This window comes from Symphodus melops, assembly GCF_947650265.1.
Source record: "Symphodus melops genome assembly, chromosome: 16".
NCBI lineage: Eukaryota > Metazoa > Chordata > Actinopteri > Labriformes > Labridae > Symphodus > Symphodus melops.
In genome coordinates, this window is record NC_136706.1 from 233,609 (window position 1) to 261,482 (window position 27,874).

At 46.0% G+C, this 27,874-nt stretch overlaps 5 protein-coding genes across 6 annotated transcripts; 3 read left to right on the plus strand and 2 right to left on the minus strand.

Annotated features, from left to right (window-relative positions):
- The first annotated feature begins 1,548 nt into the window (after window positions 1–1,548).
- Window positions 1,549–3,722, plus strand: LOC306836795 (nuclear factor 7, ovary-like). The gene has a single exon (XM_079364100.1). The coding sequence runs from the start codon at window positions 2,084–2,086 to the stop codon at window positions 3,467–3,469; it is 1,386 nt and encodes a 461-aa protein (XP_079220226.1). The 5' UTR covers window positions 1,549–2,083; the 3' UTR covers window positions 3,470–3,722.
- Window positions 3,723–5,029: 1,307 nt separating this feature from the next.
- LOC306836800 (E3 ubiquitin-protein ligase TRIM35-like) lies at window positions 5,030–9,177 on the plus strand. Of its 2 annotated transcripts, none has more exons than XM_079364106.1 (2): window positions 5,030–5,147; window positions 6,055–9,177. In XM_079364106.1, the coding sequence occupies exon 2, from the start codon at window positions 7,548–7,550 to the stop codon at window positions 8,916–8,918; it is 1,371 nt and encodes a 456-aa protein (XP_079220232.1). In that variant the 5' UTR covers window positions 5,030–5,147; window positions 6,055–7,547; the 3' UTR covers window positions 8,919–9,177. The 2 variants fall into 2 exon arrangements, with proteins under 2 accessions (XP_079220232.1, XP_079220233.1); XM_079364107.1 differs by lacking the exon at window positions 5,030–5,147 and adding an exon at window positions 5,559–5,590.
- On the minus strand, window positions 9,173–13,711 carry acads (acyl-CoA dehydrogenase short chain). Its single transcript, XM_079364108.1, has 10 exons — window positions 13,568–13,711; window positions 12,234–12,421; window positions 11,347–11,496; window positions 11,160–11,271; window positions 10,913–11,064; window positions 10,653–10,823; window positions 10,187–10,324; window positions 9,992–10,087; window positions 9,860–9,916; window positions 9,173–9,769 (listed from the first exon to the last, which is right to left on the minus strand). Exons 1-10 carry the CDS (start codon window positions 13,593–13,595, stop codon window positions 9,617–9,619), a joined length of 1,245 nt encoding a protein of 414 aa, XP_079220234.1. The 5' UTR covers window positions 13,596–13,711; the 3' UTR covers window positions 9,173–9,616.
- Window positions 13,712–14,464: 753 nt separating this feature from the next.
- Window positions 14,465–17,651, minus strand: crybb1 (crystallin, beta B1). The gene is made up of 6 exons (XM_079364111.1): window positions 17,549–17,651; window positions 17,212–17,355; window positions 16,633–16,751; window positions 16,366–16,498; window positions 15,572–15,714; window positions 14,465–14,849 (listed from the first exon to the last, which is right to left on the minus strand). Exons 2-6 carry the CDS (start codon window positions 17,332–17,334, stop codon window positions 14,672–14,674), a joined length of 696 nt encoding a protein of 231 aa, XP_079220237.1. The 5' UTR covers window positions 17,335–17,355; window positions 17,549–17,651; the 3' UTR covers window positions 14,465–14,671.
- Window positions 17,652–20,843: 3,192 nt separating this feature from the next.
- On the plus strand, window positions 20,844–22,835 carry cryba4 (crystallin, beta A4). The gene is made up of 6 exons (XM_079364117.1): window positions 20,844–20,940; window positions 21,328–21,371; window positions 21,663–21,781; window positions 22,096–22,237; window positions 22,340–22,482; window positions 22,606–22,835. The coding sequence occupies exons 2-6, from the start codon at window positions 21,333–21,335 to the stop codon at window positions 22,751–22,753; spliced, it is 591 nt and encodes a 196-aa protein (XP_079220243.1). The 5' UTR covers window positions 20,844–20,940; window positions 21,328–21,332; the 3' UTR covers window positions 22,754–22,835.
- Window positions 22,836–27,874: the final 5,039 nt, after the last annotated feature.

A 27,874-nucleotide genomic window follows, 5' to 3' on the forward strand; every position in this document is an offset into this window, starting at 1 on the left:
AATCTAGTTCAAAATATTTAAATATTGTTTGTGCATTTGGTTGAAAGCTGTGAGAGAGGGAACTGAGCTGCATGACTCAGCGAGCTACTAAAGATACCTCCGTCAAGGATGCTAATGCTAACGCGGGTGTTATGCTAATTGTGCTAGCTCCATTGTGGCGCGAAATGCTGTTCTTCTAAAACCAATCAGAGTTTTGACCCTGATTCTCGCTGTTTAATACCATATAAACACCGATTTAGATCGTTTATGCTGTTTGAGATGCATAGAAAAAATTGCTAATCGCGCTAGCCGCGAGCTAATCGTTAGCATGTAAAAGTGAACGTCTTGATTTTAGCTTTTGTGCTAGCCCAGCTATGCTAGTCATCACTGTAGCAGCTCTCTGGTCTTATTCACCCCGTTAAAGGTTTCTTCATATTCTGTATTCTTGACTTAGAAGTCATTTGTTTCAGGGAGTGTTTATCCTCTTGTTTTTAATGTAAGATAAGGGTGATTAAATTCATTTAATTGCCAATATACATGTTTGATATGGTTATGAGTAACAGGAGAACTGTTAAAAAGATTGCAAATATTAAAATCTTATGTATAAGACGTTATTAAGATGCATAAATAGATTTAAAATGTTCAAATATGTAGTTTCAGAGATCTCCTGATTTCATTTCTATGCTGTGAGATGGAAGTACAGTACATGATTGGAACTGACTAATCTTATGTGGTGTGATGTGTACCTATTAATTTACATAATGATTAGAGTATTTATATCCTTAACAATTGGGTATATTTGATATGACATTTGAATGAAGACAAGTTGATAAGATTTAAGCTAAAGTGAGACAATAGTAACAAATGCATTCTGTATTGTATGCATAGGTTGGTTTTTTAGAGAGGGATAGATCATCTGACCCTGGCGGTCAGTGGCGAGCCAAACGCAGAAGTCAGTGAACGGACCGAGAGCCTGGTGTGGTCAGCTGTGGCATCTTTGGAACCATCGTCATCCGACGTCTTCACATCATTCATACAGATAAGAACACTCATTAACCTACCCGGGTAGTGAAAAGAACACACACACCAAGAATTTCCATGGACCCTTTTAGTTTTGTTTGAGGTTCTTTATTGTGTGTGCCTGTGCACTCAGAAAGCCGGCTTAGGTAGGCAGGGAATGTACATAACTGTCTTTTGTTTTGCATCATATATTTTTACCAAACGTACCTGTTTTGTGTTATCTGTTCTCTGCTGACAGTTTAATTCTTCAGGCTCCGTAGTCGTACCTAGATTTTCTGGTATTAGCCCAGCTTTAGTTAATAGCTAATCAAATTAGTTAACAGATATACTAACCTTAAAAGTGGAGTTACACTTGTCAACACACACGGCATGCAGCTGACCAGTAGGGGGCCTCTGAGAGCTGACAGACTTTAAAGCACAGCAGCTGTCCAGAATGTGCAGATTTTGCTATGAGAGGAGGAAACAGGAAGTGAGTATGCGTGGGAAAAATGGCGTACATAATGATAACTGTAAGTAGTCGTTCCCCGGGTCAGACTTTATCAGACTTTATCTCTGATATATTTATGTGAACATGTCGATCATTCTTCTTTTAGACTGTTTCACAAAAATCAAAGACGACACAGACGAAGACTTTCCTTGGCCTAAATACTCTTACATGATTAAAAATCATTCTTCTATCAGGCTGATGTTACAAACTGTCTTCATGTCTCATGAATCATTTGTCACATGTTTTGGTTTTCTGTGTTCCTGCTCTGAAGAAGCTCCGCCCCCTCACCTGAGACGAACCAGGAAACAGGCTGTTATTCTGCCTCACTCTGCAGAGACGCACTCTGACAGACGGACCTGCAGACACAAACCAGCAGGACTTCCACTGAGAGAGGACAGGAGGACGAGGGGATACTGGGAATACTTGTTATACTGGGATACTGGGAGTACTTGTTATACTGGGATACTGGGAATACGAACACTTCAAGCTGCTGCTGAATCCACAAACTGAACCAGAGTTTCAAAGTCAGAGTAACTCTCAGGGACGGGGAGCGGCTTCCTGTTTTTTTTCTGCTGCATGTTTTGACTCTGAGGTAAAATGGCGTCCAAGTTAGAGGAAGATCTGAGCTGTCCGATCTGCCTCGACATCTTTAAAGATCCAGTGATGCTGTCCTGCAGCCACAGCTTCTGTAGAGTGTGTGTGCAGGACTGCTGGAAGGAGAAGGAGAACCAGGACTGTCCACTCTGTAAGAGGAGACATTCAAAGGGAGCATTACCTCCTAACTTCTCTTTAAAGAATCTGTGTGAGAGTTTCCTGCAGGAGAGAGATCAGAGAGCTTCAGAGGATCTCTGCAGTCTGCACTCTGAGAAACTCAAACTCTTCTGTCTGGACCATCAGGAGCCGGTGTGTGTCGTCTGCAGAGATTCACAGAAACACTCTGAGCACAGATTCAGACCCATCGATGAAGCTGCTGAAGAACTCAAGAAGAAACTTCAGGAAACTCTGGAGCCGGTAAAGAAGAAGTTAAAGGTTTGTGAAGAAGTTAAAGTGAAGTTTGATCAAACAGCAGAACACATTCAGGTCCAGGCCCGACACACAGAGAGGCAGATTAAGGAGCAGTTTAAGAAGCTTCACCAGTTTCTAGAAGAGGAAGAGGAGGCCAGGCTGTGTGCACTGAGGGAGGAAGAGGAGCAGAAGAGTCAGAGGATGAAGGAGGAGATGGAGGCTCTGAGCAGAGAGATAGCAGCTCTTTCACTCACAGTCAGAGACGCAGAGGACGAGCTGAGAGCTGCAGACGTCTCATTCCTGAAAAACTACAAGGCTGCAGTGGAAAGAGTCCAGCAGCGCCCCCTGCTGGAGGATCCACAGCTGCCCTCAGGAGCTCTGATAGACCAGGCCAAACACCTGGGCAACCTGAGCTTCAACATCTGGACCAAGATGAAGGACATGGTCTCCTACAGTCCGCTCATTCTGGACCCAAACACTGCTGAACCAGACCTCATCCTGTCTGAAGATCTGACCTGTGTGAGACGAGGAGAAGAGGAGCTGCAGCTTCCTGATAATCCAGAGAGGTTTGATTGTTACTACTCTGTCCTGGGCTCTGAGGGCTTTAACTCAGGGACTCACAGCTGGGACGTCCAGGTTGGAGACGGTACAGTCTGGTATCTGGGAGTGTTAGCAGAGTCTGGACAGAGGAAGGGAAACATAGAGTCTGGATTATGGAGAATACGGTTCTATAATGGTAAATACACAGCATACTCTCCACCATGTACAATCACTGTTCTCTCAGTGAAGAAGAATCCTCAGAGGATCAGAGTGAATCTGGACTGTAACAGAGGAGAGCTGTCGTTCTCTGATCCTGATACTAACACACACATACACACCTTCACACACACTTTCACTGACAGGATGTTTCCTTACATTGGCACTGTGGGTGAAGTGAAGATTTTACCAGAGAAGATCTCTGTGACTGTGGAACACTAACACATGAAGAAGATGATGATCTGACTCTCTCAGCATTGTTTGTGACTGCGTTGTCATGGTGACGTGTTTTGTTCATTATAACTTTCAGTGTAATTGGACAGCAGGTGAAAGCTTGCTCCTGATTGGTCGGTTTGTTGGTCCTGGAGCTTCAGTACCTGAGGGAATGCTACTTTCAAAATCATTGGACCTTTAATGTCTTCTTTCACCTCTTTAAGTTGTAAATGTTGAAATAAAATCCACCATGTCTTAGTGATCAGAGCTGTTATCATGTTTTAATCATCTGCACACCATAAATGACAGTAAAATATGTACATGTTACTGAGGCACAAAAACAAAGACAGCCGACATGTTTCACATTTAACCCTCAAACAGACATCTGTTCACTTTCAACTTTCAGGAGGTTTTTATTAATCTGCACATTCTGACTTTTATTTCCACTCATTCATGAATCTGTGAATAAAGTAGGTCAACACACGAGAGCATGCTGTCGCCCTCTGCTGGCCAAACTGCACAACAGCAGAGCCACACTGGTTAAAATGAAGTGTTTTCCTCATGTAGGCAGACTGGATCTTCTCACATAATCTAAACTTTAAGCACCTTTCAGGTCGAGCCCGGAGCGTCTGCGTGGTCAAACTGAGAAGTCGACAACTGGAGGAACACTTCCTGTCGCGTTTGACAGGCGTTATTGAAAAAAAGTGGCGTTCATAAACTGCAGCTAACCTGAATGTCTTTAGCACCTTTAAAGGAAGAATGAGCAACATGTTCCTCATCAATATCTCATAACTCCAGTGTGTGCTTTGTGAATGTGTGTGTGAGTCCTGACTGTCTCCAGTGAGGGAGAAGCTGGAGTCCTGCTGGCTGTGTTGTTGTCAGAGCTGTGTTTACATGGCTCCTCCCCTTGTGTATAAAAGCTGTTTGAGTCAAGAAGAAGAACATACTCACTGATTATTAGGATGGAGAGTTTTTACATCATTCTGTCAGTTTACATGAAGCTACCAGCTAGCTAAAGAGCGCTAATGTTAGCATGCTAACACAACAATGCAGGAAAGAGGTGATTGAAGCTACCAGCTAGCTAAATAGCACTAACATTAGTATGCTAACACAACAATGCAGGACATACAGGTGATTGAGGAGGTGTGCCTCTCTAGGAGGGCGAAGGCTTCAGTATGGAGGAGGCGTGGCTTCTTGCTGGAGCTCAAGGGCGACACCTACTGGATCAAAAAAGTTGCACATTCTTTCTTTAAGGTCGGCGCAAAGCTTCTGTTTTAGCTTTTACAAACAACAACACTTCAATGTATTTTATTTAAAAGTGATATTGAGCAGATAGCCAGCTCTTTTCCTCCCAGAAATAAACGCCATGTTGACGCGGGGCCACAGCGACCTCCCTGTGCAGCTCCACAGACCAATGAGAGACAACGTCTTTCATGTTGAGGTGAACTGACCCTTTAACCCGACAGAACACTCATCTCCTCCAAGAGCAGCAGAGACAGGTGAGAGGTCTCCTGTAGTCCAACGACACAAACAGTGTCTCTGATCAAACCTGCGCCCATTCAAAGCGCCCACGTAAGGTTACTAGAGTGCAACTCTCTAATCCGTAAGAGGGTGGCGCTTACAGCCCGGGAACTTTCTAGATAAAAACACACTTTGGTGAGACGTTGCCAAAAAGCATCAAGGACTGGTTTGGGAATATCACCTAAAGGATTGAAATTCACAAAGAAAAATCTAGTTCAAAATATTTAAATATTGTTTGAGCGTTAGGTTGAAAGCTGTGAGAGAGGGAACTGAGCTGCATGACTCAGCGAGCTACTCAAGATACCTCCGTCAAGGATGCTAATGCTAACTCGAGTGTTATGCTAATTGTGCTAGCTCCATTGTTGCGCGAAATACTGTTCTTCTGAAGCCAATCGGAGTTTTGACCCTGATTCTTGCTGTTTAATACCATATAAACACATATTTAGATCATTTATGCTGTTTGAGATGCGTAAAAAAATTGCTAATCGCGCTAGCCGCGAGCTAATCGTTAGCATGTAAAAGTGAAAGTCTTGATTTTAGCTTTTGTGCTAGCCCAGCTATGCTAGTCATCACTGTAGCAGCTCTCTGGTCTTATTCACCCCGTTAAAGGTTTCTTCATATTCTGTATTCTTGACTTAGAAGTCATTTCTTTCAGGGAGTGATTATCCTCTTGTTTTTAATGTAAGATAAGGGTGATTAAATTCATTTAATTGCCAATATACATGTTTGACATGGTTATGAGTAACAGGAGAACTGTTTAAAAGATTGAAAATATTAAAATCTTATGTTTAAAACGTTATTGAGAAGCATAAATAGATTTAAAATGTTCAAATATGTAGTTTCAGAGATCTCCTGATTTCATTTCTATGCTGTGAGATGGAAGTACAGTACATGATTGGAACTGACTAATCTTATGTGGTGTGATGTGTACCTATTAATTTACATAATGATTAGAGTGTTTATATCCTTAACAATTGGGTATATTTGATATGACATTTGAATGAAGACAAGTTGATAAGATTTAAGCTAAAGTGAGACAATAGTAACAAATGCATTCTGTATTGTATGCATAGGTTGGTTTTTTAGAGAGGGATAGATCATCTGACCCTGGCGGTCAGTGGCGAGCCAAACGCAGAAGTCAGTGAACGGACCGAGAGCCTGGTGTGGTCAGCTGTGGCATCTTTGGAACCATCGTCATCCTACGTCTTCACATCATTCATACAGATAAGAACACTCATAAACCTACCTAGGTAGTGAAAAGAACACACACACCAAGTATTTCCATGGACCCTTTTAGTTTTGTTTGAGGTTCTTTATTGTGTGTGCCTGTGCACTCAGAAAGCCGGCTTAGGTAGGCAGGGAATGTACATAACTGTCTTTTGTTTTGCATCATATATTTTTACCAAACGTACCTGTTTTGTGTTTTCTGTTCTCTGCTGACAGTTTAATTCTTCAGGCTCCGTAGTCGTACCTAGATTTTTCTGATATTAGCCCAGTTTTAGTTAATAGCTAATCAAATTAGTTAACAGATATACTAACCATAAAAGCGGAGTTACACTTGTCAACACACACGGCATGCAGCTGACCAGTAGGGGGCCTCTGAGAGCTGACAAACTTTAAAGCACAGCAGCTGTCCAGAATGTGCAGATTTTGCTATGAGAGGAGGAAACAGGAAGTGAGTATGCGAGGGGAAAATGGCGTACATAATGATGATAACTGTAAGTTGTCGTTCCCCCCAAATATTTCCCCAACTGACTGTAGAATCTCTGCTGTGTGTAGGTGAAGCTTAAAGCTCTGCTGATGGAGTTCATGCTGTGAGTTTCACTCTAATGTGCAGATTGTTAACCTGCTGTGATTCAGAGATATTAGATATAAATATGTTTCACTCCCTCAGTGTTTACTGTCAGGAAAGCTTCCTGCTCATGTACGGACAGATGACTTCCAAACTACAAACCTGTACTTCTGCATTTTCTCTGTACCTGCTCAGAGAGAGGGGCGGAGCCAGAATGTGATTTAAATAAACATTTAATGACCCAGAAGAAGACTCACGACCACACTAAGCACAGAAACACATCACATCATGTTTTCATGTTTCAGTCAATGTTCCACTTTAGAATATAATAATATTAAAAGAATTTAAAGACACATTTACAGGACAGACTTTATCTCTGATATATTTACATGTCAATGTCTCATGAATCATATGTCACATGTTTTGGTTTTCTGTGTTCCTGCTCTGAAGAAGCTCCGCCCCCTCACCTGAGACGAACCAGGAAACAGGCTGTTATTCTGCCTCACTCTGCAGAGACACACTGACAGACGGACCTGCAGACACAAACCAGCAGGACTTCCACTGAGAGAGGACAGGAGGACGAGGGGATACTGGGAGTACTTGTTATACAGGGATACTGGGAGTCCTTGTTATACTGGGATACTGGGAATACGAACACTTCAAGCTGCTGCTGAATCCACAAACTGAACCAGAGTTTCAAAGTGAAAGTAACTCTCAGGGACGGGGAGCGGCTTCCTGTTTTTTTTCTGCTGCATGTTTTGACTCTGAGGTAAAATGGCGTCCAAGTTAGAGGAAGATCTGAGCTGTCCGATCTGCCTCGACATCTTTAAAGATCCAGTGATGCTGTCCTGCAGCCACAGCTTCTGTAGAGTGTGTGTGCAGGACTGCTGGAAGGAGAAGGAGAACCAGGACTGTCCACTCTGTAAGAGGAGACATTCAAAGGAAGAATTACCTCCTAACTTATCTTTAAAGAATCTGTGTGAGAGTTTCCTGCAGGAGAGAGATCAGAGAGCTTCAGAGGATCTCTGCAGTCTGCACTCTGAGAAACTCAAACTCTTCTGTCTGGACCATCAGGAGCCGGTGTGTGTCGTCTGCAGAGATTCAGAGAAACACTCTGAGCACAGGTTCAGACCCATCGATGAAGCTGCTCGACAACACAAGAAGAAACTTCAGGAAACTCTGGAGCCGGTAAAGAAGAAGTTAAAGGTTTGTGAAGAAGTTAAAGTGAAGTTTGATCAAACAGCAGGACACATTCAGGTCCAGGCCCGACACACAGAGAGGCAGATTAAGGAGCAGTTTAAGAAGCTTCACCAGTTTCTAGAAGAGGAAGAGGAGGCCAGGCTGTGTGCACTGAGGGAGGAAGAGGAGCAGAAGAGTCAGAGGATGAAGGCTCTGAGCAGAGAGATAGCAGCTCTTTCACTCACAGTCAGAGACACAGAGGACGAGCTGAGAGCTGCAGACGTCTCATTCCTGAAAAACTACAAGGCTGCAGTGGAAAGAGTCCAGCAGCGCCCCCTGCTGGAGGATCCACAGCTGCCCTCAGGAGCTCTGATAGACCAGGCCAAACACCTGGGCAACCTGAGCTTCAACATCTGGACCAAGATGAAGGACATGGTCTCCTACAGTCCGATCATTCTGGACCCAAACACTGCTGAACCAGTCCTCATCCTGTCTGAAGATCTGACCTGTGTGAGACGAGGACAGAGACAGCAGCTTCCTGATAATCCAGAAAGGTTTGATTATTACGGGTCTGTCCTGGGCTCTGAGGGCTTTAACTCAGGGACTCACAGCTGGGACGTCCAGGTTGGAGACAATAAATTCTGGTTCCTGGGAGTGTTAGCAGAGTCTGGACAGAGGAAGGGAAACATAGAGTCTGGATTATGGAGAATACGGTTCTATGATGGTGAATACAGAGCATCCTCTCCACCAGGTACACACACTGTTCTCTCATTGGAGAAGAAGTTTCAGAGGATCAGAGTGAATCTGGACTGTAACAGAGGAGAGCTGTCGTTCTCTGATCCTGATACTAACACACACATACACACCTTCACACACACTTTCACTGACAGGATGTTTCCTTACATTTACACTGGGGGTGAAGTGAAGATTTTATCAGAGAAGATCTCTGTGACTGTGGAACACTAACACATGAAGAAGATGATGATCTGACTCTCTCAGCATTGTTTGTGACTGCGTTGTCATGGTGACGGTGTTTTGTTCATTATAACTTTCAGTGTAATTAGACAGCAGGTGAAAGCTTGCTCCTGATTGGTCGGTTTGTTGGTCCTGGAGCTTCAGTACCTGAGGGAATGCTACTTTCAAAATCATTGGACCTTTAACGTCTTCTTTCACCTCTTTAAGTTGTAAATGTTGAAATAAAATCCACCATGTCTTAGTGATCAGAGCTGTTATCATGTTTTAATCATCTGCACACCATAAATGACAGTAAAATATGTACATGTTACTGAGGCACAAAAACAAAGACAGCCGACATGTTTCACATTTAACCCTCAAACATTTGTTTGAGCAGATAGCCAGCTTTTTTCCTCCCAGAAATAAACGCCATGTGGACGCGGGGCCACAGCGACCTCCCTGTGCAGCTCCACAGACCAATGAGAGACAACGTCTTTCATGTTGAGGTGAACTGACCCTTTAACCCGACAGAACACTCATCTCCTCCAAGAGCAGCAGAGACAGGTGAGAGGTCTCCTGTAGTCCAGCGACACAATCAATGTCTCTGATCAAACCGCCGTGCTGTTAAAACCTGCGCCCAATCAAAGCGCCTCTTTTTAATTATTGGATGTCCCAGTGTGATTACTCGTCCATGTTGACGCACAGAGCGTCTATGCCTGATATTCCTTCAGGATCTGGCCGGCGATCACCAGTCTCTGGATCTCACTGGTCCCCTCGTAGATCTCCGTGATGCGAGCGTCGCGGTAATGCCTCTCAGCGGGCATGTCCGACACGTAGCCCATCCCGCCCAGAACCTGGATCGCCTGGAGTAAAAGTGCAAACACAGAAACATCAAAAACAACGTCCGTCTCTTTCTGCACGTGTGTCCCGTCTGCGTGGCGACCCATTCTCACCTGGTGGGAGCAGAACGTGGCGGCTTCGGACGCCGCCAGTTTGGCCATGGCTGCTTCCTGCGGGAAAACACAAAGAAGCTTCACGTCTGTTCCACGGGAGCAAAACGGCGTTCAGTGAGGTTTTCTGCGTACCTTAATGAAAGGCTTCTTTGAATCTCGAAGGAGGGCGGCCTTCCAGGTGAGCAGACGGGCGCTCTCCACCGCCACGTTCATGTCGGCCAGTTTGAACTACGCGAGGAGAAGAAGATTTAATTCATGAAGCGGAAACATCAAAGATCCTCAAACCTGCAGAAACAGGAGTGATGAATCGTGCAGGTGCGTGCTCACCTGCACGGCCTGCAGCTTCCCGATCGGCGCCCCGAAGGCGATGCGTTTGTGAGCGTAGTCTGCAGCACAGTCCAGAGACGCCTGAGCGATGCCCAGAGCCTGAGCAGCGATGCCGATCCTCCCGCTGTCCAGAGTTTGCTGAGCGAGGCGGAGACAGGAAGAGGTTACACATCAGAGCAAGCACGTGCTCGCCGCAGGTCACCGAGCACGCCGCTGTCAACCGCCTTTACATCTTTTAACGACTCGCCAGGCTGTGACGCTGAAACGCCTTCCATCGTCTGAATCTGAAACTTACTTCAGACGGCGTGACGGCGTCTCAGCGGGCTGACGGGACAGGAAGTACTCGCTCTAAACAGACTCTCTAGTTTTCTGAGGTTTGAGATCAAGTTTCCCTCTGAGGGATTAATGGAGCTGATTCAGTTCTTCTCCTGACACATAACAACGTGTTGACCGCTGCTCTCGTTACCATGGCGATCTTGAACCCTGCCCCTCGAGGACCCAGCATGTTTCCCAGCGGCACCCTGCAGTCCTCCAGGATGACGTTGGCCGTGGACGTGGCTTTGATGCCCAGCTTGTCCTCCTTCTTCCCCAGAGAGAGGCCCGGGTGAGGCATCGGGATCAGGAAGGCGCTGATGCCCTGCGGACACAAAGAGGGAGGCGGCGCCGTCGTCACATAGCTCCACGCCTTCTCAAAGAACGGTCCACGACCGGCGCCCCGTGTCTCACCTTGTGCTTCAGCTTCTTGTCCGTGGTGGCGAACACGACGGTGGCCGAGGCGTCCCAGCTGTTGGTGATCCAGGCTTTGGTTCCGTTCAGCACCCACTCGTCTCCCTCCTGGCGAGCCACTGTGGACGCTGCGCCCGCGTCGCTGCCGTTACCTGCAAGAGAAGAAGCCCTTAAGAGACGCAGCTGTGATATCGGACGCCACACCCTCCCGAGGGATGTGAGCATGTGCGAGAGGCGTGGCGGTTACCTGGCTCGCTGAGGGCGAAGCAGCCCACCTTCTCTCCGGTGGTGAACGGCGTGATCCACTCCTTCTTCTGCTCCTCCGTGCCGAACTTCAGGACGGGTCCGATGTAGAGCGACTGAGAGCAGAAACGTGTCAACACAACATGGTCACACCCGTGTTACCCGTTTCTATGACGACAGGCTGGACTCACGTTGTTCACGGACACCACGCATCCAGTGCTGGCGCAGCCTCTGCTGATCTCCTCCACCGCCAAACTGTACGCCAGGTAGTCCATCCCGGCCCCGCCCAGCTCCTCCGGGACCTCCATGGCCATCACGCCCATCGCTCCCAGCTCCTGGACCTGCAGAGCGTGATCAGTGTGAAACGCTAAACCTGCGATAACCGTTTGACCTTCCTGCTCGCTGTTAAAAGTCTCCGCCTCATTTTAATGAACGTGCGTCTTCAGCTCCTTCTTAACCCTGATTCATGCTTCCTGCGGACGGCGTGCACGGCGTCCACGGCCCTGTGGACGGCGACCTCCTCAGCACATCTCTTTGAACCTCTCCACTTTTAAACGCCGGAAGCTTTAAACGGCATGAAGTCCTTTCAGACTCCTGGAGGTCAGAACCTCCTCGCTGCTCTGAACACGCCGTCTGCTAGGAGCACGCAGCCTCATAATGGTCTCATGTGTTACCGGCCTCAGAGGGTTAATAGTACAACATGTTCACCTGCTGATGTGGAACAGCCTCCTCCTCCTCCTGCTCCTCCTGGAGGAGGAGGAGGAGGAGGAGGAGGAGGAGGAGGAGTTCTGTAGAGAATAATTTACCATAAAAAGTTCCGACTTTGTTTTGGACTTTGGCTTTTAAATCACTGACTGTAAACACTAACGAGGGACCATATCTCATCTGTTATAAAACCATCACAGAGTGTGTGTGTGTGTGTGTGTGTGTGTGTGTGTGTGTGTGTGTGTGTGTGTGTGTGTGTGTGTGTGTGTGTGTGTGTGTGTGTGTGTGTGTGTGTGTGTGTGTGTGTGTGTGTGTGTGTGTGTGTGTGTGTGTGTGTGTGTGTGTGTGTGTGTGTGTGTGTGTGTGTGTGTACCTGTTTAAGGGGAAAGGCATGCTCTCTGTCTAGTCTGGCAGCGATGGGGGTCAGCTCTCTGTCGGCGAAGTCTCTGCAGGTCTGTCTGAGGATCTGATGAGTGTCCGGTAACTCGGCGAGCGCAGAGAAACTCCGACAGCCGCTGAGACACCCGGCCAGAGCTGAGCGAGAGAAACAGAGTCGACACGCTGCATAAAAAAAACACACACGATGATTCCAAGAACTTTCCAACAACGCTGTGCTGGCTTCATGTGCAAACAGGAAGCAGCAACAGCTGTCAGGTTTTTCAAGTTAAAAGTGTAAAACTGGAGAGTGAGAGTTTAAATAAGAAGCTGCTTTATCTTCTCTGAACGTTGTCATGGATACGATCTGTGATCTCTTCAGTCTGGACGTCTTCATCAGACCGGATACTGATATTAGACCTGATCTGTCACTTCTCTAAAACAACAGCGATGCAGAGACACGTTAGTTTGGTAGATGTTGTGATGTCAGTTCAGGTCAAGCTGAGATAACGCTTCAGTCGTTACTGATTATATGTTATCAATAAGAGGAAAGTTGGCAGTAACATCACTTGTGATTGTGACAAAGGCTTATTCACAGATTAACTTTATGACGGTAACCTGAAAAACCTTCTTTCCTCAGCTTGATCTCACAATAAATCTGAGAGTTTAAGATTTTTTGCTCATAAAGGGAAAAAAATATCATGAGATTAAACATGTTTAGAAAAGATAAGTACATTGAAATCTTACTTTTAGTCACTTTCTCTTATTTTTCTCTATTCCGTTCCTGATATTTATTTTCCCCACTTTTTTCGAGTCCTTGAACGCCACACATGCTCACTGTTTATTTAGGTGAAAGGTTAAATTCGCTTTCAGTCACCTTCGTGTCACTTTCCCACCTTTAAAGAACCTTCATATTAAAAAAGAGCTGCTCTTTAAGCTACCTGACAACAAGTTTAAAATAAATTCACTGAATTCGAGTCTCTGTGAGTTCGTGTTTTACAGCTAGCCGGCTAACCTGTAACCTTAGCCTAGCTAGCCTAGCTAGCCGAGGAGGCAGGAATAAGAATCTAAATTATTTATTTTATTAATCTCAGGAAGAAAAACAACAACACAGAAGCAAATGATAATTTAAACGGAAGAAGAAAATAGAATAGTGATACTAAAATCCAACATATGTATTACCATTATGTGTTATGTATTACCACAGTGAGGAATGAAGGGGTTAACTAGCAGGCTAAGCTAACTAGCCGTGCTGTCACCCTCACCTGTGCACGCGGATGATAAATGTCAGATGACTCAGGTGTTTCATGTTTCATTTCTTGTTGTTCTCACCTCTTCTCGCCTTGAGCAGAGCAGCCATGATGTCCTCCTGTCAGTCTGCAGCTTCAACAAACCACCCAGCAGTGTTATGAAGCTAGCTGCCTTCACGTGCTGTCGGAAATCTGAGTGTCACTCTGAGGGAGCACAGTCTGTTTGTCGGAAACGGGCCAGGGGCGTATCCACACCTTTAGGACTCGGGGGGGGGGGGGGGGGGGACTAGGTTTGCATGAACTAAAAATTCTGCTCCTCAACTTTAAGGCCATCCACGACCTCTCCCCGCCGTACCTCTATGATCCCTTCAGCTTACCGTACCGCCATCACACCTGTCCACCATGGGGGGGGGTGTTCAGATCCCTCAGTCGGATCTGGAGTAATTAAATAGTTTACTATGAGTGAGGTTTTGTTTATGTATAGGTTAGATTCTTTCTTTTTTTAATATTTTGGATTTGCTTGGCGAGTTACTACTAGACGTTAAACACAAGCGAGTCACAGGTGAGAAATCAGGAATCAGAGGAAGCCACTTTTTAATTGTGTCTGTGAACTTGATTTTGGATCCTAACGTGATTTTTCATTTAGGAGCTCCTTTTAGCTAACATGATATAAACCCGGCTTTTTGTTGGTGTTTTAATATGTTTAAAAAGAAGTAAAAAGAATTCCACGACAGACATTTTGTTTTTTTGTCTGAATTAAGAAGCAGATTCGACCGTGATGATCTCTGCTCAAAACATACAGCAAATATATCTAAACTTTAATCACAGTGAAGATGTTTCATGTAAACGAGTCCAGAAGTTACAGGTCTGTTTAAAGGTCGTGTCCAAACACACACACACTATTCCTAAAAGATCATCATCCCAACATGTCATGTGAGTTTTCTGAAGAAAAAAATAAAGGTAATCCAGTCAGGGGGGGTTTGAGGTTTTTCACAACATGTTTATTTTTTAGCACCATAAAAAGTCAGTGAATGTCGTCCCGTGTTTGTGCTCTCATTGTTTCTTTCCTTTGGGATGGAGCGTCGATGGTGGAAATTTAGGAAAGTTTTGGAGTGGCCGCTCGGAGAGATAAAAAGCTGAGAGGGCGCCGTGGTCACGGCAGCACCTGTCGGCCGGCAGGCGTGGCTCACTTGCTGGCGGAGGTGAAGGTGAAGCATCCTCTCTGGTGGAACTGCATGTCCCTGATACGACGAATGGACTGGATCTGGGGCTGGAAGGCGCTGAAGTCGTTGTAGTGTCTGTAATCACCGCACTCAAACAGGTACTGGTAGCCTCTGTATCCGGGGTACTGGTAACCCACAAACCTGAGAACACACGGGTCAGACACGTTAATACACACGGCGCCCACTTAACTCTTCCCAACGGGTCTCGTGGTTGTTCTATTGCTTTTGCACTAGAGGTCCTTTAGGGGGGGGCTCAAGTGGTCCTTGAGAGGGTCTGAAGGTTCTGAAGGCTCGTTTGGTGGGTCTTATGAGTAGTCTATAAATACATGTAGGGGGAACAGAGGTTCTGGTCTGAGAGGTCATTGTGAGGTCTCAGTGTTCTAGTGGAGGATCTAAGAGGATCCGAGTGTCGAGGTCCTGGAGGTTCACTGATTGGTAAGGTTCTGGATAGGTTCGGTGGTTCTACGTGTTCTTAAACAGGTGAGTCACAGGTGCTCAGTGTTCTTGAGCGGGGAAACGTAGTGGACACTGATGAGGTTCTGGATCAGTTCGGGGATTCTAGATGTCATCAAACTGGTTTCAGTGGCTAAACTGGTTTTCTAAACTCACATCTGCTGGACGGAAAGTTCTCAGATGTGTTTTTTTATCTGCTCATTGAAATGCAAAGAAAATTCCCCGTCTAAAAATAAACACGAGAGGATAAATGTGACAGGAAGCTCGAGGCGTGGGGATGAAACGCCGTCCTGCTTTCTATGAACTACTACAGTGTGCTGGAGGCCTGCAGGTCTGCAGTCTCCTCTGAAGCTACATTGGGACAGTTCTGTCATGATAACTGGAAACCCGTCACCCGTGTGTGTACTCACGCTCCTCCAGGAACCCTCACGCTGCCCACTCTGTCACAGAAGCCGTGCGCCCAGAGGGTGGGCACATCGTCCTCCTGGATCTCCATCTTGTTGCCCTTGAAGTCAGAGAGCTCGTACAGGCAGATCTTGTGCTCCAGGCTGTCCTGCACGGAGGGAACGAAGCACAAAGCCATCCAGAGTTAGTCCACCAGTTTGCATCAATCGTCTGTAAATCCTGAAACTGAAGGCGAGCAGTCCAGGGTGTAGCCCCGCCTCTCGCCCAATGACAGCGCTGTACATGCTGCACGGATCACCAGGAAGGGTCTGAGCCGTTATTCTACAAGTTTGTCAACTTATTATTATTTTTTGTTTATCTCTGTTGTTGTTGTCATGGCGATATTGGAAAATGTTATTGCACATTGAATATTTTCCTCATCATGCCGAACGACTTTCTAACAAACCAAGTTAAAAAAAAGTGACTTTAACAGCCGACGTGCAGAAGATGAATCATCTTCATTTAAAAGATAAAAACACAAAGTCTGCTTTGAACTTCCCCGAATAACTCAAAAACTCATAAAACTAAAACACAATTGAGGACTTTTCTGATAATCGATCGGAGCTTTACGAGCTTTTTAAAAGTAAAAACACAAACTGAAGACTTTGAATCGTCTCTCTTTGTTCTGAGGGAACATGAGTGAATAATTCTTGGTTTTTTGGGGAGGTATTTTTAAACTATAGCTTTAAATGTCTCCTGTCATAAAGTGGTTTGTTGTTGTGAAACTGGATCCCGGTTCCGTGTGTGTTCAGGGACGCACCATGCGGATGGGCCTGAGGGACATGAGGCAGTCGCTGCGGTAGGAGTTGCTCCAGGTATCCCAGCGAGGATACTCTCCCTTCTCCAGGATGAACATCTCCCCACGGAGGTTAGTCTGCTCGAAGGCAACAAAGCTGGAGGAGGGGGGCCGCCGGGGGGGCAAGGGGGGGAAGGGGGGGGGGAACGAGAGAAAGAAAAAATAATTAAATATATCAGTGAATAAGGTCCAGCCGCAGCTGCTCGTACAGGATGAGTGTGTCTGACTTACGGGCCGCACTCCACGATGATACTACGCACTTTATCCATGCCACGGTCACACACGTTCATACACTCATTCTGCACCTCGATCATCCTGCCCTGGAAGTTCTCCTGGTCGAACAGCATGATCTGCACAGAGAGGAGACAGCGCAGGTTCACTCAGGCGCTCCTTCACCTCATCAAGCCGTATGAACGGAGGCTGTGGTCCACCGAGCGGGCGGCCCCGGTTCGAATCTGACTTCTGACTCTATTCCCCGTCCTGTCTCTGTCCAGTCTTTGCATTCATCCTTATCGCTGCGTTCACTTGATAATCTTTCAAGCATTGGTAACAGAATATTTTCACTTGAAGTAAAGATCTAAAATCTCCAAATCTGTGAAATGACCTCATTTAACGGAAACTAATGAAGCAAAGACAAAGATAACTGAGACTCAGACTCCTCTAAAGTGAGTCTCTGTGTCGACTGTTTTCAACCCGAGCAGGTAAAACTAAAACCTCCAGACAGGCTCGATGGGAGGACACGTTTCCTTTCTGACTGGAGCGAATGTCAAAACAACGTGAGCAGAAAAGCAGCGGGTTGCGGTGACTCACTCTGTAGGTTCCCATGCCGGGCTCTCCGGTCTTGGTGGCCTTGCTGGAGGCAGCGGGGGCGGGAGCTCCCTTGTCCTTGGCATCGGTGCCCTGGCTGGAGGCGGACTTGGCGGTCTGAGACATGGTGAGGGGCTTCAGGAGAGTCTGAGCAGAGAGGTGTGAATCATCAGAGGGGATGGTTTTTACCATTTGGACCAAAGCTGTTCATGTGGGAGGCTTATTGGGACTCTGACTGGGTCCAGACTCGGGGTGGTTTTCCTGGGTGTGGTGGGCAGGGAGTGTGTGTGTGTCCCTTGTACGGTCATAGATGTGTGAGTGTGTGTCTGTGTGTCCTTACCTGCGTTAGTATAGCTTGCTGTGCCGTGTGAGGGAGGCTGGCTCGTGCTGGTCCCGTCAACCCTCGACCCGAGCTTTTATACTCTGGCAAAGGCCAAACGTCGAGCTCAGCACACAATAGAAAACCTCTCGTCATCAGTGTTCGCCCGCGCCAAAGCCACCGGGTCATCGCAGAGCCTAGAAACGCCAGCGGCCCCTCTGCCACTGCCTGTAAGCGTTTTAGCGTCAAAGGAAACCCCTGACGGAGGCATTTTGTCCGTGTGCTGGGCTGCTGGGGCTGTAAGCTTTAGATGCATGCAGAGACCAGGAATGCAAAAGTCCAGGGGGGGGGGGGGACAAAGAGATAATCCCCCCTCTATCACCTACACGGGCACACACAGAAACACAACATGAAAACAAAGAGCAGCTGTCCAATAGCATCCTTTCTTCTGGGTTTGAGGAGAAAAACAAGAAAAGTGACAAAAACACAAAACAAATCTACAAACTGAAATATTCGACATGTCGTCTCTAAAAAGTGTTTCAACGTTTAAAAGCATCTCGAAGAATTACGCTTGAAATAAAACAAGCTAACAGCCAGGTCAGGAGCAGAAAGGAGTTTAGGTGCACAACATGCTAATAGCTAACCATCAGACGGTTAGCGACGAGCAGGAAACCCGCCTAATGTCTGTGTTAGCTTGGCAGTTAGCCTAGCATAGAATAACGACTGACAACAGGAGGACACAGCTAGCGTAGCTTTAAACATATTTAAACAATATTTAAATAAAACAGGGTGGACCAGCAGCCGACTCCTGACTGCAGGCGGTAAACAGAGACGACTGGTTCTTCATATCCTGCTTCTTATTTACGTCTTCAAACCTCCGAGATGTAGAAATGTGTGAAATGAGACATCTTCTGGTTAACATTAAACATTTTATAGCACATTTGATGTTTCCAGCTCGTTTGCAGCAGGAGTAGAAAAAAGCTCCAGGCGTGCGCTCCATGACTCCTTGACGGAGGCGGAGCCTGAGCAGCTGTCAGAAACCCGGGTAAGGCGTGTACGCGCCACAGGATCCGGTTCAGGGAATGAATATTAAAAGTAAACACACTCAGTAAATAAGAAGTAGGCCGAGGGGGCGTCAGCGGTTAGCTTGTGTGGCCCATGTGCAGAGGTTGCAGGTTCAAATCCTCTCTCTCTCTCTGAGTTACGACTAACTCACCTGTCTCTACATAAACGTCACCTTTAAAAATAAACGAGGAGACGGTCTTAATAACACGAGTTGTTTTTTTAAAGCGTCGGTGGAAGAACAGAAAAGCTGAAACGTTCTGATGTAGCTGAAATGAGCCGCCGTCTCTGGAGGCGTGTCAGCGTGAGATAAAGGATGTTGTTGTTCTAATTCTGGGATTACAGACAGTATTTGTCTGGATTAGGTCACCTCACACCCGATTATTCCCACCGTGGAAGCAGGATTACAAAGTGTTTGATATGTGCAGATTAGGTGTGGACTAATCCCGACGTGTAATCTGCGCTCGCTATCAAATCTGACCAAATCTGATGAGAGGCGTCCAAAACACGAGACGGATTCAAACAGAAGAACTGTTTTTATTGTCTGTGCTTCCTGATCTCCTCTCAGCTCAAAGCTCATTGGTTCCCCAGAGAGGAGAACAGATCCAGGATTGATCCACATCAAGGTTTTTAGACGGCAGGACGAAGAATTAAAATAAAGATTTTTAAAATAGTTTTAGTGTGTGATGAGTTTTATGTTTTAATCAGGACACACGGTTTTTATTGACCATTAAAGGGGACATATGATGAAGAATCCACTTACACAGTGTTTGATCTGATGATTATCTGAGTAGCCTGAGAGTCGACTGACCAACATGTAAATAAATCCATCCAGTCCTGAATGAATCTGACAAACGCTCCGTTTCAACTGTGCTCTCCTTGTGATGTCACAGTGGGATTCCCTCCCCTCCCCTGGACTCCTCATCCAGCCGAGAGATAAACATTTATAGAGGTCTGACATTTTTATTCCCTCGCGAAGCAGTGATGTCTGCTGGGAAATATCAGGGGGCGGGGCTTATTACATTTAAAGAGACACACACCAAAACGGAGCGTTCTGAGAGAGCTGGTTTCTACAGACTCACAAACCTCCTCTGCTGCTTCATGTTATATTTGGACCAAAACTCAGAAACACTGAGGTTTCATTCAGACCACAGGGGGCGCTGTTTGAAGAGGGGGAGAATATTTGAATCCAGAAACGCTCTCTGCTCACTCCGCCGGTGAGTTTGTATATTTTACCGACAGTAAACAAATAAAACTGATCCTCCCACGTCCAACGATGTCACAGGAGTCATTTAGCGGTCCACTTCCTTGTTTGAGCACGGTTGCGTTCACGCTGTCCGTCCTTGAGTCCATCCAGGCAGAGTCGGGCACGGGACCCGAGTACGCTACGTTTGTGTTCACACTGCTGGACTGGACTTTGGGATCGAGCGTCGGGGTCCCTGGAGTGAAACCACAGAGAGCAATGTAACGTCTGTTTTGGCTGTTGTGTCGTACGTACAGCGGCTATAGTCCTTGTTGCAGCGGTTGTGGGTTCGATTCCGACCTTGGGTCTTTGATGCAATTCATCCCTCTCTCTCTCTTTCTCCTCACAACATTTCCTCTCTCTCTTCTTCTGCCCAATAAAAGCCTCTCTGTGGACTTCAGGGTCACCCTGCAGCTGGTTCAACCTGTGATGATCTACTGGACCAATCGAGACCCTTTAAACCCACGAGTCAGACAACCCGCCCAAGAACTAATTCAGTGGTTTCAAAATAATAATGGGACTCTTTTGGAAAACTGAGCAAAACATTTCAGATCACAGTTTGATTTCCATTTATTGAGAAGTTTTATTTATTTATTATTTTGGGGGGGGGGGGCAGCTGAAGCACGACGCTATGAGGACCAGAGCCTCAGGACATTTGGCGCGAGAAATTAGCACAAGACTCTCGGCGCCCCCAGAAATCTAATTTGTTGCTGATTTCTTATAAACTGGGTGAAAGTCTAAAGTTTTGTCAGATTTGAAGACAAATAAACAGTTTTTAGTTTGGTTTTTGTGTTTGGGGTGAAAAGACATTTCAGAGTCCGTCCTCGACTCTCTCTCTCCTCCACTCGTCCTGCCTCTCGTCTCTGTCCTCTGTCTCCGTGTCCACTGCTCGGGGTGATAATGTGGTGTCTGCACTTCTGCCCCTGCACAGATTAACAACGCTTTTGTCAGGAGGGGGGGGGGGGACAAAGAAAAAAAAAAAAGGCCCCTCCCTCGCTGCTGAGCCGGTGCTTTCAGCATGGCCCCCTGCCAGGGGAGGCTTTAAAAGGGTGGGGGCGCGTGGCTCCTCTCACTCTCACAGCAGGCAACCGAAGGGCATCAAAGCAAGGTGAGTCCCTGTCGCTGTCCTTCACCCAGCACAGACACACAAACACCCCCAGACACAGGAGCCCAGAGCCCGTCACTGCAGCCCGTGGGGGGGGGGAGGAAGAGGTCCAGATGAAGCCTGGGGTGGACTTTACTTGTGCAGGATGTATAAATAGAGTCGGGAGCTTTCAGAGCGAGTTCTGTTGTTTTCAAGCTGCTAGAATAGTCCCCGTTTATCTGCATGAAGGAACTCTTCACTCAGGATCAGATTTCTGCTGTTTTAGACGCCTCGCTTTTCTTCTGCAACTTCAACTTTACCTCCTGAACATGAAGTCTCGTCTCGCTCTCGTCTCGCTCTCGTACTCTCTGTGCTGAAGGTTCAACCAGCTTCTGTTTCTCCTCCTTCCAGACAAGATGACTCACCATTGCACCAAGTTCTCCGGCCACTGGAAGGTGAGTCTGCAGACGGAGACACTGATGTGTGCATCACCTCACTGGAGCAGCTCAAAGTGGATCATCTCTGTCGCTGACAGATCGATAGATAAATCGATAGATAGATAGATACTTTATTGATCCCGAGGGGAAATTCAAGATCTGCAGCTCAGACAGGATTAGGACTCTTAAAAACACTTTCATATATTTTGATGCTAAAATGTTTTCTTCAGACATTCAGAGATTACTGAGTCAGTTAAATGTATTTAAAATAATCTGCTAAATGTTTGCATGCCTGTGTTTCCCTTGTAGATCATTGTCTTCGACGAGGAGTGCTTCCAGGGCCGTCGCCATGAGTTCACCTCCGAGTGCTGCAACGTGATGGAGTTCGGCTTCGAGACGGTGCGCTCGCTGAGGATCGAGAGCGGAGCGTGAGTACAAACACAAACAGACCAGTTGGAGGGTTGAAACTGCAGCTCACATCGAAGTGAACGCTTCAGTCATTCAGTGTGGCACTCTTCTGCCCCCTGTGGCTGAAAGGTGCATTACAACAACAATAACAGACAAAAACTGCTGTCAACATTTAAATTATAAAAAAAATTGCTGTTTAAAATAATGATTGTGATGTTTTTTACACGACCTCTTCTGTCTTAAAAAAGGGAGGGATGTTTTCTCTCACTTGCCCCTCAGAGGAAGAGAGCGAGGACGTGCATGACTCTGAACCTCTTCCCTTGTGTCTCCACAGCTGGGTGGGTTACGAGCACGCCTCCTACCAGGGGCAGCAGTTTGTCCTGGAGAGGGGAGAGTACCCCCAGTGTGACGCCTTCGGCGGCAGCAACGCCTATCACATCGAGAGAATGACCTCCTTCAGACCCATCGCCTGTGCCGTGAGTTCAGCTCAGCTTTGTTTCCTCTGACTGGACAAACCTCTGAGATGCTCTGTGTGTTCTCCTGTTGATGCTCCTCCTCCTCTTGCTCCCCCCCTGCAGAACCACAGAGAGTGTCGTATGACCATCTTTGAGCGTGAGAACTTCCTCGGCCGTAAGGGTGAGCTTAGCGACGATTACCCCTCCCTCCAGGCCATGGGCTGGTGCAACAACGAAGTGGGCTCTCTCAGGATCCAGTCTGGAGCGTACGTTTCCACTTTTTATACTTTTTTTTTTAAGCAGCTCAAAAATAAATCCTAGTTAGAAGTTTCACAATCTTGCGCAACATCTAATCCCTACTTCCTCCTCCTTCTGGGATTTCTCAACAGATTCGTGTGCTACCAGTACCCTGGTTACCGTGGTTACCAGTATATCATGGAGTGTGATCGTCACTGTGGGGAGTTCAAACACTTCAGGGAGTTCGGCTCTCATTGCCAGACTCCTCAGATCCAGTCCATCCGCCGTATTCAGCAGTAACACCCCCCTCCCCCTTCACCCCCCCCTCCCCCCCCCCCCGCTGCCCCCCAGTGCTGAATAAACTGTATTTCTTTTAAACCGACCGACTGACTTCCACCAAAGTATGTGCTTCTCTTCTTGATAAAGACACCCCACTCACACTGATGTTTTCATGTCTCTTACCCGTCCCACACGACGGTGCACCTCGTCTGTTTTACAGGTTGGGTTAAAAAAACAAACCACGAGGTTCAAACAAGATACTAAAGCAGAGCAAACAAACAGAAAAAAAAACAATAATTTCTTTTAAATTTACTGAAATAATTTGAAAACAGTTTGGGTTAAATAACAGCTGTTCCAAGTGGTTTGATCACAGATGAGGGCAAACGTGAAACATGTGCTTCAAAGCTAGTAGCACCAGGCGACAGTATGCTAATTAACGAACGAGGTGTTTTTAAACCAAACAGTTCAGAGGACTCGTTTTCTGTCTGCATGTTGTAACGCTTTGGGTTAACCATGTTTTAGAGACTTTCCACAAAGCCGGCGTTTCAACCTTACAAAGTCTGGTTTTGATCTCACAGCATGAGGACCACAGTGTCCACACAGTCCAGGACCGGCTGGTTTGGAACCCTCTCAAACTTGTGGACGAGGAGGTTGACAGGCCGAGAGCTGAGGCGGGTTTTAGGCTAAATGTTTTTGGTGTCTGGTTAAATGGTGTTTTGCAGTCATTAAATATTTAAGCAGTTGACCTTAAGGGCCACCGTAGAAACACGTCCTCCAATCGCTTACATTTGAAAATATCTATTTTTGAGGAGTGTTACAGTGTGTGTGTACAAGGAGCATTACCACAATCAGCCAGGTGACGGCGCTGTGATTCCACTTTCACAACACATCCAGCTCACTGGTTCATCACAGAAAACCATTAACTCGTCTGCTTCATGACTGTGCACATTCAATGGGAAAAAGCACAACACTTTTACTGCTGACACCAAGTAAGAGTGTTGATTTAGTGTATGATTATTGTCCTGCGGTGAGGCTTACACTCATTCCATTTAAAATAGAGATAAATACACCCTCCCTTATTTCTCTCCTGTGGGAATTTCCTCGTACGCAGACAGACTGGTCGATGCTTTTCCCAGTAAACGTCATAAATCATCAACTGCCAAATTAGCCCCACATCTTTAAAGAGGAAATATGTGCTGCCTTCTCAAACAGTCCCTGTGTGGTCTGAATGAAACATCAGCGCTGAGAACCAGAGGTTTATGACCCTGTAGAAACCAGCTCTCTCAGAACGCTACGTTTTGGTGTGTGTGTCTCTTTAAATTCAATAAGCCCCGCCCCCTGACTTTTCCCTGTAGACATCACTCCTCTGTAGAGACAATTAAAAATGCAGAACTGCTAAAAAGTTTATCTCTTGCCTGGAAGTGGAGTCCAGGGGTGGATATACCAGGCAAGGGTTTTTTTTTAACCAGAATCCCACTGTGACATCACAAGGAGAGCACATTTGAAACGGAGCATTTGTCTCTGTGTTGTCAGACTCCTGCAGACCTCAAACAAAGGACTGGATGGATTTATTTCACATAATGTGGGTCTGTAGACACTCAGACCACCCAAATATATGTTTAAGAACTCTGTATAAGTGGATTTTTCATCACATGTCCCCTTTAAAAAGGGAAATCTCCTCTTATTTAAACTGTTACTGTATTTAAATGTACATGTGGCTCGATGTGGCGTTCATTACTGGTAATATATAATGAATTGAATGCTTATTTTGTTTGAATAACCTTAAAAATAAGGTCAAATACAAACCCTTTCCTGTGGTCCAGATCCAGTCATCACATCCACTCCGGGTTTTGCTAGCTGCTTTCCCGCCGCAGTGGGAGGAAGTTGGTCCACAAAACAAGACACAGAGCTGAGAGCGAGAATATAATATAATATAAAAATACAAATATGTCGAAATAAAGGGCTTATCATAAAAGTTCAATATTTGGGACCGTGAAACGGACAAATGAACACAAAAAGCAGACAGGACGGAATCATCGAGGCTAACAGACGGAAGGAAGAAGCTGCCTGCTACCTTCAAGTACTGAGAGAATAATCGGAGAAGTCATTATCCGACCTGGGAAATTAACTCCCTCAACTCAGAAAAAAAATCGCGGTTGCAGTGTTAGCTTATCTCATGCAAAACATTTATACACCACTGACAAAGCAGCTGGGGCCGTTTAGGTGTGTCTTGCCCAAGGACACTTTCAGAAATGTGGCAATAGGAGCTGGGGATCAAACCCCCGACCTTCAGGTTGAGAAACGATCAGCTCCACCACTGAGGTTGAACAAACGGCTCTTTAACCGCATGGTTGGTATTTTTTTAAAACAACCTTCGTTGTCAAAGTAGTATTCCCTCAGTGCTCCGTCTGCACCACCCCCTCCCCTCTGTGCCCACTCTAAAGCCACGCCCCTCCCCCTCTGTACTCCCTCTAAAGCCACGCCCCCTCCCTCCTCTGCGCTCCCTCCTGATTTTAACTTGAAATCTCCAAGCATTCTGGCAGCACCTGAAGGCACCGTTTGCTCTTCACTAGCAGAGCACGTGCCCCCCGCGAACGAGTCGGCTAAAAGAGCTGGTTCTTTTATGTGAATTATGAAATCTCTTCATATAAGCAGATTGCTTCTTCTTATTGTTATTATTATTATCATTATTTCTTTGTAAAATAAACACATCATTAATTTAGCAACTATAAATCCAGGAGAGGTCGGGTAGAAGATTGTTGTTTTGTGTTTGATGTTTAACATTAAAATGTGGTGGAGAAAATGTTTTGCATAAGATTTATTCTTGAAGTAACAGGTTACTTTAACAGTCAAACTAACCACTGGACAGACAATTTACATCTCCCAGCGCTCCCTCCCCTCCTCCACCAGTAATGTGTCGTTCAAGGACGAGTCTGCTTTAAGAACCGACTCCTTTAAATACATCTCTAGCGGTTCATCCTTCCTTACCTTTTTCCTCCCTTCCTTCCATCCATTTATCTTAGTTGTGTTTAGGAAAACTATTAGTAGCTTTTTTCTTGCAACTAATCACAATGTAAACATTCCTTTTAAACATTTATTAAAGAGACAGAGTTATTTTGTTTTGTATCTCCACAGTATACTCGTCTGAAAGTGCCCTTCACTGCAGCTCTCAGACTGTCCAATAGCAGAGCTCGCCAGCCAGCCAACTCGCGGTGTACAAATAAAACACATCGCCCTAACCAAGCTCAGTTGTCATTACATCTTTGAACATTCCTAGTCTGTGAATCACATTGCGTCACGGTGTTGCAGAATCACAAGAGAGGACAGTACAGTTGTGATTGATGTGATTACACAAGAAAGACGACTAAGCTGCGAATAATCACAACAGTTACAGCTTAAACATCCATGCACATACATATAGCAGCCATGTTGGATTTGAGCTCGGGCTACTGAGTTTCTGAGTTGGATTTTGACTTCAGGGGACTTATCAGACCGGCAACTTGGAATTTCCGACTTCCGAGATCAAATGGAGCATAAATCAGAAGTGTCCAAACTTTTCTTTTGGGACAAAATTGCTGTGTTAGAATCACTCGCAGTTGTGGCACTCGCAGGCACTCACAGTATACCTGTACACACACAGGGGACATACGGGGGACTCAGGTTCTTCAGGTCCTCTCACGGTTCTGGTTCTGATCAGTGTGACAACATGACTTCTGTTAGCTGTCGTCTTCTTTAACACACACACACACACACACACACACACATATATATATATATATATATATATATATATATATATATATATATATATATACATACACATATATATACATATATATACACATATATATACATATATACACACACATACATATACATATATATACATACATATATATATATATACACACACACATATATATATATAAAATAAGGAACTTTTTGTATTTTTCATAATCATGGAAAATAGTCAAAGTAGTTTTTCTATCGATCCATCGATCCATCCATCGATCCATCCATCCATACATCCATACATCCATCACAAAAATAAATCCCCTCAATGACCACAAATGGCCGCACTTTGGACCCCTGGCATAAATGAAGAACCTTTGGGAGTCGAAAAGTCCGAAAGATTCGGCTCCTGATGCTGAGTCGATCCAAAAGAGTCGATTCACTGAAAAGAACCGGAACGCCCTTCATCCTCCACCAACAGCAGCACCGTCAGCGTCACCGTCAGCCCGCAGTCAGTCGCTCTGTGCGGGGTCTGCAGGCGAGGAGTGTCCCCCTAACCCCCGGCCTTACTCCATAAGAAGCTCTGGACTATTTCATGCGGATTTCTCTTTGTTTTTAAATCCGTTTCGGACTCGCGGAGACTTCTCGGAAACCGAGCAGGACTTCCTCCAACCCGAGCAGCCGTTAGCTTCACGTTATTCAGGGTTTAAATCGAGTCAGGGTCGCTGCTGGTTCAGGTCTAGGGTTGGGTTTTACGTGTCGTCCGGGGCTGAAATAATTCAAACTAGATGTACGGTTTGATAAATCACTCGATAGTTAGCCTCCTGGGGCTAGCAGGTTTCATTTAGCTAGCTAGCGTGGCGGCTAACCAGCAGAGAACAGGCTAAAGCTCGTTAGCTTGTGATTAGCTCCGCACTGTTCCTTTCTCCAAACTGGACTCATCCCGAGGTGTTACACTACATGTGTAAGGACGACATTAGTGTGTGATTGATGAGCCGTAAGGGAACATTTGAGCCTTACAGGAAGCCAGCAGCAGCAGCAGCAGGAGGAGGAGGAGGAGGAAGAGGAAGGCAACATAAACAACAAGAAGCGGTGTGAAGGTTTCATGGAGTCCGGAGCTTCTGTGCCAAAACGCGTCTGAGAGATTTGTGTTTTTGTTGTTGTTGCTCCAAACAGCCAGACGTGGCACGTCTATGCTACACATTGCATCCTCCCTAATTTGCCTTTTTTTCGGCTGCAGCACGTGCCCGGGTTTTTATTGCAGTAAAGCAGGTTTTGTGCTGTCACTGTGCAGCCTGCAGTGTTTACCTTTCAAAGACACTCAAACACATGCAGCACCGGAGAAAGACCAGTCATCAAGAGGACCAGGAGAGTCCCCCCCGAGACCTGTAGGATTTGACAGCTGTCTCC

What these genes read in the sequence shown, in the direction of transcription:
- LOC306836795 (XM_079364100.1), top strand. Translation starts at nt 2,084, where the DNA reads ATGGCGTCCAAGTTAGAGGAAGATCTGAGCTGTCCGATCTGCCTCGAC.
- LOC306836800 (XM_079364106.1), top strand. Translation starts at nt 7,548, where the DNA reads ATGGCGTCCAAGTTAGAGGAAGATCTGAGCTGTCCGATCTGCCTCGAC.
- acads (XM_079364108.1), bottom strand. Translation starts at nt 13,595, where the DNA reads ATGGCTGCTCTGCTCAAGGCGAGAAGAG. An exon ending in ATGCCTTTCCCCTTAAACAG is followed by an intron (nt 11,497 to 12,233) that starts GTACACACACAC and finishes CACGCTCTGCAG; the next exon opens with GTCCAGGAGCTGGGAGCGAT. An exon ending in CAAAGAAGCCTTTCATTAAG is followed by an intron (nt 9,917 to 9,991) that starts GTACGCAGAAAA and finishes GTTTTCCCGCAG; the next exon opens with GAAGCAGCCATGGCCAAACT.
- crybb1 (XM_079364111.1), bottom strand. Translation starts at nt 17,334, where the DNA reads ATGTCTCAGACCGCCAAGTCCGCCTCCAGCCAGGGCACCGATGCCAAG. An exon ending in CCGGCATGGGAACCTACAGA is followed by an intron (nt 16,752 to 17,211) that starts GTGAGTCACCGC and finishes CTCTCTGTGCAG; the next exon opens with ATCATGCTGTTCGACCAGGA. An exon ending in GTGAGGGTTCCTGGAGGAGC is followed by an intron (nt 14,850 to 15,571) that starts GTGAGTACACAC and finishes GTGTGTTCTCAG; the next exon opens with GTTTGTGGGTTACCAGTACC.
- cryba4 (XM_079364117.1), top strand. Translation starts at nt 21,333, where the DNA reads ATGACTCACCATTGCACCAAGTTCTCCGGCCACTGGAAG. An exon ending in AGTTCTCCGGCCACTGGAAG is followed by an intron (nt 21,372 to 21,662) that starts GTGAGTCTGCAG and finishes TTTCCCTTGTAG; the next exon opens with ATCATTGTCTTCGACGAGGA. An exon ending in TCAGACCCATCGCCTGTGCC is followed by an intron (nt 22,238 to 22,339) that starts GTGAGTTCAGCT and finishes CCCCCCCTGCAG; the next exon opens with AACCACAGAGAGTGTCGTAT.